At 33.5% G+C, this 9,844-nt stretch overlaps 2 protein-coding genes across 3 annotated transcripts in view; one reads left to right on the top strand and one right to left on the bottom strand.

Moving 5' to 3' along the window:
• The window catches only part of RECA2 (recA DNA recombination family protein), a 3,070-nt gene extending 837 nt beyond the window's left edge, over nucleotides 1–2,233 (top strand). Inside the window, exons 2-8 of one of the 2 annotated variants that reach the window (XM_079017392.1) lie at nucleotides 107–167; nucleotides 270–487; nucleotides 567–654; nucleotides 736–917; nucleotides 1,001–1,147; nucleotides 1,230–1,361; nucleotides 1,623–2,233. In XM_079017392.1, the coding sequence (XP_078873518.1) occupies nucleotides 107–167; nucleotides 270–487; nucleotides 567–654; nucleotides 736–917; nucleotides 1,001–1,147; nucleotides 1,230–1,361; nucleotides 1,623–1,997 (1,203 nt within the window). In that variant the 3' untranslated portion in view covers nucleotides 1,998–2,233. The remainder of the gene's footprint in view (nucleotides 1–106; nucleotides 168–269; nucleotides 488–566; nucleotides 655–735; nucleotides 918–1,000; nucleotides 1,148–1,229; nucleotides 1,362–1,622) is intronic. The other variant, XM_079017393.1, reaches the window with a different exon arrangement.
• A 5,079-nt stretch (nucleotides 2,234–7,312) lies between these two features.
• LOC145067406 (uncharacterized) lies at nucleotides 7,313–9,572 on the bottom strand. Its single transcript, XM_079014557.1, has 3 exons — nucleotides 9,146–9,572; nucleotides 8,741–8,940; nucleotides 7,313–8,623 (listed from the first exon to the last, which is right to left on the bottom strand). The coding sequence occupies exons 1-3, from the start codon at nucleotides 9,570–9,572 to the stop codon at nucleotides 7,313–7,315; spliced, it is 1,938 nt and encodes a 645-aa protein (XP_078870683.1).
• Between the last annotated feature and the right edge of the window lie 272 nt (nucleotides 9,573–9,844).

The raw sequence follows: 9,844 nt of genomic DNA on the forward strand, positions 1-9,844 counted from the left end.
AATCTTGGGCTTTATTTAACCATGGGGTGCATGTTTGGGGTTATATTTTGACTCATAATGAATCCTCTTCTGGAATTCTTTTAATTGGTTGGTTATTGGTGTGCAGGCTCCTAAGATATGTTTACTTGGATCATCATCATCTCAGACAAGCAGCTTCTCTACTAAAGGTGTTAGTCATTCCTACATGGGCTATGATTTTGTTTTCCTTTTACCATTTTTCTTTGTTTGTTGGTAATGAGCTTATCAGTACATCATCTTTGAAATTCTAGGTAAAAAGAAATCAAAGTCTGATGGAAGTGATTCAGGTGAAGAGGGTATGTCTAAAAAAGATCTAGCCCTAAAACAAGCAATTGATCAAATCAATACTTCTCATGGAAAAGGTTCTATCATGTTTCTTGGTCAGTGTCCTTCTCCCAGACATGTTCCAGTAGTGTCTACAGGATCTTTTGCATTAGATATAGCTTTGGGAGTTGGTGGATTTCCAAAGGTATTTACACTCTGTTTATTTCTCCCATTTATAACCTCCAATTTCATCTGATGTTCTTGGTTTCAATCTGTTTATTCAGGGACGTGTGGTGGAGATATATGGTCCAGAAGCTTCCGGAAAGACAACTCTTGCCCTACATGTAATTGCTGAAGCACAGAAACAAGGAGGTGAATATCCAAATTCTTGATTACATTTCATACCCTTTTATGCTCACAAAAAGTCATTTTCTCTTTAAAAATCTTTTATAGGTTATTGTGTATTTGTTGATGCCGAACATGCCCTTGATCCATCATTAGCTGAAGCTATTGGTGTAAACACTCGGGATTTGTTATTATCACAGCCAGATTGTGGTGAACAAGCTTTGAGTCTTGTAGATACTATCATCAGAAGTGGTTCAGTTGATGTTGTTGTGGTAGACAGTGTAAGTAAGGTCTCTATTTTATCAATACAAATTTTACCCAAAAAAAGAATCTTTTTTTAAACTTATGGGTTTGTTATGTAATATAATGTCAGGTTGCTGCCCTTGTGCCTAAAAGTGAACTTGATGGTGAAATGGGTGATGCACACATGGCAATGCAAGCTAGACTTATGAGTCAGGCACTTCGTAAATTAAGCCATTCGTTATCTACATCACAAACTATTCTAATCTTCATTAATCAGGTACCAAAAAATAAATAAATTTTACCTATTAGAGCTAAAATATAATATAGTCTGAATTGAGTAATTTTCAAATTTGACTCAGGTAAGGTCAAAGCTAGCTACTTTTGGATTTGGTGCACCCTCTGAAGTGACTTGTGGTGGAAATGCTTTGAAGTTTTACGCTTCAATTCGCCTAAATATTAGGAGAATAGGACTTGTCAAGAAGGGTGAAGAGGTAATTTGAATATTTTTTAGTAATTTGGGATTAATGGGTTAAGCACTTCATATGGACATCTGTAAATGGTTGTTTCTTTTCGACTTAATCTGGACAAAATGAGCTAATGGATTAAGCCAAAAAGCCTGGCTTAATATATTAAGACACTAACCCTTTACCTATTTGCCCTTCTTCTTTCGTTGTCCCATTTGATGAATGCTGTGAAATTTGTTTTTTGGAATGTAAGGGTAAAATGGTGATTTGTGCCTGTCTTGTACACAGACATTAGGAAGTCAAGTTCTGGTGAAGATTATGAAGAACAAGCTTGCGCCACCTTATAGAACTGCTCAATTTGAGCTTGAATTTGGGAAGGGTATATGTCGTGAGTCAGAGCTTATAGAGTTAGGTATAAAACACAAATTCATAATGAAAGCTGGTGGGGCGTATTACAGCATGGGTGAAATGAAGTTTTGTGGTAAAGATGCCATAAAACGTTATTTGGCCAACAATTTACCCATACGTGAAGAACTGGAGACAAAACTTAGGGAAAAACTTGTTGATGAACCCAAAAAGGAAACAGCAGATGCTGAAGAAGAAGTAGATGATGTTATTGCACCGGATTCAACCGATGAAGAGGTGACCGCTGTGGAGGCATGAAGTAAAAATTACGGATTTGACCTTGTATTGTAAGTTGTAATGTGTTCTCTCTTAATTTTCTTTGTCCAAGTGGGGATAAATGTGTCTTTTTACAAGTCTTTCCGGCAAAGGTGGCACTTGGGAGAACATGCACACGAATCGGCTTGTAAGTATGGTAGTTTTGTAATATGGGTATCAGGTCGTATATTGGAGTTTTGATTTGAATGAAAAATGAAAGCCTCTATGTGTTGCCTCTATTTTATGGTTTATTTTGGTGTTAATATTTAAATTCAAGAATTTGTTGTGCATAAGATTAAACTCGAGGAAACAAGGGTAAGTAGTTTTTGTTGGGTTCCAAATTTATAGAATGTTTTTATTCTGTCTTGTCATGTATTGGCATAAACCACATTTCCTAGATTTGGTAGTTTATATCAAATAAAAGTTGAGATGATCTTTTGCCAAAAGAAAAAGACATTACAACAATTTTTTTTTTCAACATACCATTTTAGGGAAAGGAATGCTTTAAGGAAGCATGCAGCTTGTCAATAGAAGGAAGTTCATGATCTTCTAGGGTGTTGGTTATCTGTGTTGTTTCATAGAAAAATTCACAATTTTGAAAGGCGTCTTCTTGTCATGGTGAATGTTGGATAACTATTGATGATGAGACATGTTGCAGAAGCAGATTCGGCTCAAGGTAAACCGTAAGTTGGACAACATACATTAAACTTTCTCCATAATGTTTGTTGACAAGTATACACCATCATATTGCAATGACGAGTAATGCCTTGATTTCTACAGTAGGCATTAAACTCATCGGAACAAAATTCCAAACCTTTTTCAAGCGACAAAAACATCCCTTTTGTGCTTTGAGAAGAATGTCCAAGCTTTTTGAGAAGTTGTTAATATTTGTCAACGTATATTGATTACCTCTATGTGATGTGATGATACCTTTGTGCCTTTATGGGCCCCAACAGTGGAATTAGTAGGAGTAGAGAATCTTACCCTTTTTTTGCTTTCCAAAAAACACAATACCCACAAAATGGAAGCTTACTAGTGTTTTGACCACATAATAAATTCTGCTTACTCAATTCTCCCGTATAGAACTCTCTCATGTGGACAAGTCTCATACGCCACTATTTTCCTATTTGGTAATATCGGAATTCATCATAGATAAAGATGAAAGTGAAACATCATAATTAACCAAGATAGTAGAACTATCTAAAACATAGAGATTGATTACCTTTAGAGATATGTTCGTTATCATAAGATATCTTGTGCTAACTCTAACTGATTCTATGTGGCCATTTAGATCAAGTGAACTAAGATAAATGAAACTTATCTTCAACTTTGATACATGTTTCACGTTCCCAAAAGTATGAACGATATCTTCAAACATCTTGATAAGAATATTCCCAATACCTTCAACATCATAGGCCACGACATCTCTTATAAGAACAGAGCCTATGAGGCTCATATGTAGGAAACCCCTCTTTTAGGACGTACACATGGTGGGTGCATCTTCAATTAAGAATCTATTCGAGTGAACAACCATTACCTTCATCCATAATGTCTAGAAGCTCACTATCACCATCCTGACTACACTAACGTGGCTTGATTCATTTGGATTGTTTATGGAGGCATTAACTTAAGAGTATGAAATTTACATATAAAGATCTCAAAAGCCTTCAATACATATTTACTTAAAAAAACCTAACTATGAGACAATGAAGATTGATAGGTAATTAGCCACTACGATTGTAGAATACTTTACCACTCAACAAAAGTTAATGTGGTAAGCGATTCTATAAGTTGCAAAGAGTATGAGAAGCCGATTAAAGTGAGATTGCTGTGGATCGAGTTGGTTCAAGTCCCATCGAAAGAATCAAGAATGTACAAGTGACTGAATTGAATGATGAAGTAAACAAGAAAGAAACATTGGGCATAAAAATGTTGTTTGACAAGAATAATCAAGGTTTAAAGCCTTTCACCAACCGAGTACAACGATACTTAATTAAAAATTCTGGTTTTCATTTCAACTACACAACGTTTAAAACATATTGCGGTTACAAAATACAGGAATACATTATGCCCCTCTAATTAGTACACAATATAAAGGATGCTAAGTACACTAACAAAGTGTAGGACCCCAATATTACTAGAACAAGTGACGACACTCATGATTTGAACAAGTGAAGTGCATGATTATATCCATATATATATATATATATATATATATATATATATATATATATATATATATATGCCACATCTTCCTTTCTAATAAATAAATAGCTTGAATCTCCTACTGCCATGTGTCAAAGTCATTAATTGCCACGTGTATGCCTCTTAATCTTCCAAGGATTGGTTTCCTGCTCATATCCACGTACATCCAGAAAATCAGGAAACAAATACTAGAAATCTGCAATTACCGAGTCTTTTTGCTACTAATTAGCAAGATCAAAACCTATTTCATGGAAATCAATTCCTAAATTAAAGGCCAACCTATTTATTTATACGATTTCTGCTCCCGCTCGACTACTCCCTTCTTACTGATCGAAGATTGTTGTTGCCGGTTAATTCTTTGATTTTTTTTCTGCTTTTGTGTTTTGGTATGTATCTGCAGATAAGTAGAGATCGATCAATCATATATAAATCATAACTAGCATGAACAGATTGCAACCTCCATCCACACCTTTCAATTCCGCATATGAGGAATTTAATCAATTTTGTTTTTAGGGTATTATGCATTTCTTCTGGTAAGCATAATCTTCTTCTTTTATTTGATAATAGATTGGTCAGATTAATCAGATTCCATATTGATTAATAATCAGAGTGATTAATCACCGAAAATATTGACTTAATTAGCATGATGAAGGTTATTATTTCCAATTATTTTACTCAATCTTTGTATTTAGTATTTTAACTTGATTGCTAACTTAAGTCAATTGATTTTAATTTTAAATTTTGAATATATACGTTTTTTAGGTATGAGAACTAAAAATCTGTGGTGATACCGAATATTTTGATTTGATTATCATTATCAAGGTTATCCTTTCCAAATACACAGGTAAATCATTATATTTAATTCATTTATCCCTAATTTATGTTATTCTTTTAATTGCTTCTTCATTCATTCACAAGAATTATTGTTGCATTTGGACGTGTTTTGCCCCAAAATTCTGTCCAAAAGCTGTAAGTACTATGTGATATCTATTTTTTTAGATTTTTTTATGTATTTTTACTGATATTACATAGTGTTTTTTGTGACAATCTTGAGCATCAAATGAATGGAGATATATACAGGGACAAGTGCACAACAATTTTCAAGTGTTTGCGATATTAACATCTTGACAATGGGTTTATAAAGATAAAACCATGTTACATCAAGCCACAATTTAAGCAATTTTCCTTTCTCACAACTTTTACTAACCAATTATTTTCAGGTTTAAGTAAATCACAAAAATTGGTCTATGTTTGTATATGTAAAGGTTTAGTTATGTGGTTAATTATCGGTATGGTTTTATTTATTGCGGTTTTGGTCATTGGATCGTTAAATCTTACTACTCAACTTATTATTATTATTTTTTAATTGCCATTTTACCCCTGAACTAACACTGAAAAATGAAAACCTAAAACTTATAAAATCTTAATTTAGTATTACATACAACTTTTACGTTTTTAGATCTTCAAATAACAATATTTTATATAATTCATTGTTAATATTGGTTACATTGGTATATGTTTTTATGGGTTTCATCCAAGGACAAAATTGTCATTTAAAAAAGTATTAGATGAATATTTAGATTTAATGAGACCTGGAGACCAAATTTGAAATAAAAAATGAAATTTAGAGTAAACCTGTAATTTTAATTATATCATATCAACAAAATTAGTAACTAACTCTTTATATAATATCAAAGTACATTTTATACTTACAGAATTGAAAGATATTTTTTTTTGTAAATTTCAAATGTAAAAGTGGTATCCAACTATTCATCATTTGTCAATGTGTAACACGGACCATCAAAATACATTCTAATACATTCTGTTTACATTGCCATAATTGGGTATCCATATTATAAATATCTTGTGGTTATTTTAATAGAAACAAAACAATCATATATGTTTTTTTTTTTTTTTTTTTTTTTTTTTTTTTTTTTTTTTTTTTTTGAAAATCTTCATGTTAGAAAATATCTCATATATAAAAATATACTTTCAAGCTTCTCTGCTATAATTTGCAATCCATCGCCTGAACATATAGTTTATTCTGACATACTATGTCGATCCTTATGTGATCCTAAATTCTAAATGCAATTTTCTAAAATTAGTTACTTTTGCATTTGAATATATGGTTTAATCAACACCAAATCTGTTAGAATGTTATAACTTAAATTTTTGTGTTTTTGAAAAAAGTCCAATGATAACAATGTACTTCCAAAGTACATTGCTATAGTTGGGAGCTGTTCATAAATATGTGCGTTCTTATGTATTACCATTTTACCGTTTCAGCTCGGAGTGAAGCATATGATTTTGTTGCATAGTATTTTTAACCTAATTTTGAATATCGTTATTATTTTTTTTTGGTAGTCATTTGTATGTATTATATTTGGACATTAAGTTTGTCATTCAATTTCTAGATCACTAAATGACAAAAAACAACCATGACAATAATGACTATGTCTCTTAGGTCAGCATTTCCCGTGACATTTTTTTTATCTAAGTTTTTACGTATCTGAAAAATCCATTGAAACTTTTATCAATATAAAAGTGGATATTTTTTAAATGACCATTTCTTTATTTTAATATAATCTTTTATTTATTATTACTAAATGACCGTTCATTCTCCATTTTAATTTGTAAATTGTTTTTGTGTTTATGTATTTTTCTTACATTACAATATTACATTAATTTTTAATTTGTGATATAACAATGTCATTTTCATAATTGATTATGTTTTTTTTTTCATTTTATTTAAATTTATATTGTGTTGTATAAAATTATAATTTTATAAAATATCTACAAATACAAAAGATCGATATAGTCAAACCAATTTGTTGTTATATTTGAACTAATCATTATATCATTATAAATTAACAAACATATTCTTATCATTCTTTAATCATTACCTTATAATTTATTAATATTTTTTAACTTTCTCATCCGTGGTGTCCACAGGTTATAACCTAGTAATTATATATATACAAGAATATCACACGCCTCAAAAACAAGCATAGAAGAGTACATATACCATGACATGCAATTTGTTGTTTCAGGAATAAAAATTACCAACAAGTATTTAATTATGAACTTTCCTCAAAAAACAAAATACGTATTTTTTAAGGAAAGGGATGCTTTAAGTAAGCACGCCACTTGTCAATAAATGCCAAGTCGTCACCATTCAAGTTTGGAAGTTGACGATCTTGAAGGGTGTTGATTATTTGTGCAGTCTCACCGAGCAGTTGAGCCGCTGCATGGACGCTTGCCTCCCTTTTCTCTATCTCCTTTTCATGGCATCTCCTGGCTATGGCTTGGGGTAAGTTGGTGAGACACGCTGCCAAAATGTCAGCGACCATTGATGATAATTGCAGAAATAGTTCCTCTTGACTAACCTGCTCCATGTTGGCACTATAGGAGAGAATGAGTGTTTCGGTGATACGATACATTGAATTGGCAGAAATACACCTGTACTTGGAGTTATCATTTTCCTTGCTTTCCACCTCAGTGATGATGTTTTTAGATGTGTCCCTCAACCATTGAAGAATCTGTCCAGCTGTATTTGCAGGTTTTGGCATGAGCTTGTGTCCTAACCATTCTCGGTGGACTTCAACTTCTAACCACAAAGTTTTAGCCACCTTCTGAATGCTTACATGATCATTGGTAACATTAAGGTTTTCTTCCACATGTGTGACGTAAACAAGACCTTCTCTCACACCACTCAACAAGGCATCAACTGTATCTTTCGAGACCTCAGGGAAAGAAATGGCGATGGCTGTTAGTGTAACCAACGGCAAGCTCCAGCAATTGAGATATTCTTCTGAAAGTAAAGATGGAACATGATGGCTGTCAAACTTTTCAACCCCTTCAAAACCTCTGGATTCCGCTAGAAGCTTCATAAGATTTTTGGGTTGTCGTTTTTCAGCCTTTTGGATTAAGCGATTCACGGATTTTAATATTCCTTTCAATGTTCTCTCAGCAAACTCCATGTCGTCTTCAAGTTGCAAAACGTACTGACTGAGATCTTTATCTTTTCCTGGTTGCTCCGAATTTCGTGTCAACACAGTGCCTGAGGCGCCAAACATGGCCTTAAATAACCACTTCCAACAAAGGAAACAATATGAGACACATATCACTAAGAGAAGTGGAAAAACTGCTATCGTTTTGCATGCTACCACGATTGTCTTCTGAAATACTATGCAAATGCTGAGAAATAGGATTTTTAAATTCTCGATGACAATCTTGGCTTTACGGCTACTGAATGGAAATGGTATGCTTCTTTGTTTCCAGTCAGATAACTTCTGAGTCCAGTAGCTCTCTACTTTAAAGACCTTGATCACATGGTTTGATATCCATTTTACAGACAACTTAAAGCTTAAGGCTGCAAAACATCGAGAAATAGGGGCGAGTGTACCGAGTATGACTCCGCTAAACTGTATTAAAAGAATCACTGACATTGACCACTTATAATTCGTTTTATAGTCCGTTAGATCTTTAATATAGTAACACACCATATAAATGTGTAAGGCAGTGCTAGAAGCACATATCACCCCAGAAGCAGAGGTTGTAGCAGAGCAAACTATCATGAATTGAGGACTTCCGGTTCCTGCCATGATCCAGTAGTTGCTCACATGCTGCTTTAGCTTTTCAACTGTTAATCTTCCTGGTTGTAGTTGTTCTAGATCCTTTAAGGCTGTTTGATCGGTTGCTTGGTATTTCGATTCTAGTATCTGTTTGGACTTTAAAATTGCTAAAGATGAACACACATATATTATCAGCAACATGAGTAACAAAACCACATAAATGGCTGCTATGGATTCTTGACCTTTTAAATATGCGGCCATCGGTAAACGTCCTCTTCGCTCAAAAATATGCAAGAAAGATTTATCATCTCCGAAATAGGGGAGAACTTTTGTGTTTATTTGAATGCAAACGTTCACAACCAAGGTGATTACCTGAATGACTAAAGCTATCAAGTTTGAGACAAGTTCCTTGTTTTCCATGGTAGCTAGAGAAGGTAATAAATTTGCCATGATGGTGCACATAAAGCTCAAGCTTCCAAGCTTTGCATGCAGTGTGGTCCACACGACCTGGCATTAGATTAGTGAGATCATTGGGTAGCTTTATTGCAACAGCTATCACAGTGAGAGATGCAGCATTCAAAGTGAAATAGTTACACTTACACGGAAACCATAACTTTCTGTTATTCAGACCATGTAATAAATCGGCCACCATTGCAAGGATGCATAACAGAGATGCTGATGCGATATAAACCCCAATCCATGGCAGAGGTTTGCTGTACCAGTTTTGCTGGTCTGACTGGTATATTGAGAGCCACAAGTGAGATTGGTATTCTTTTGTAATGTTGCTGCAAGACGCCATATATTCATGAAATTGTTTATACTCATGGTACAAATTCGGACTGAAGATCAATGTCATCCTGCAATAGAAATGAAATGCTGGTATGCTTGAAGGAGGATTTAATTTTGAGAAAGACTTGAAATTAACGAAGAGGTGTAAGGAGATGTAAAGCGCAATATTTGTTTTCAGAAAGACTTGAAATTATGGAGCCATGGAGGTCAGGGATGTATGTTGCTTCGAATATTGTTACTTTAAGAAAATGAAATTTCATGCATGGTTATAATCTCTCCCAT

Source organism: Lactuca serriola, chromosome 8 (assembly GCF_051521515.1).
Source record: "Lactuca serriola cultivar US96UC23 chromosome 8, Lser_US96UC23_V15, whole genome shotgun sequence".
Taxonomy (NCBI): Eukaryota; Viridiplantae; Streptophyta; class Magnoliopsida; order Asterales; family Asteraceae; genus Lactuca; species Lactuca serriola.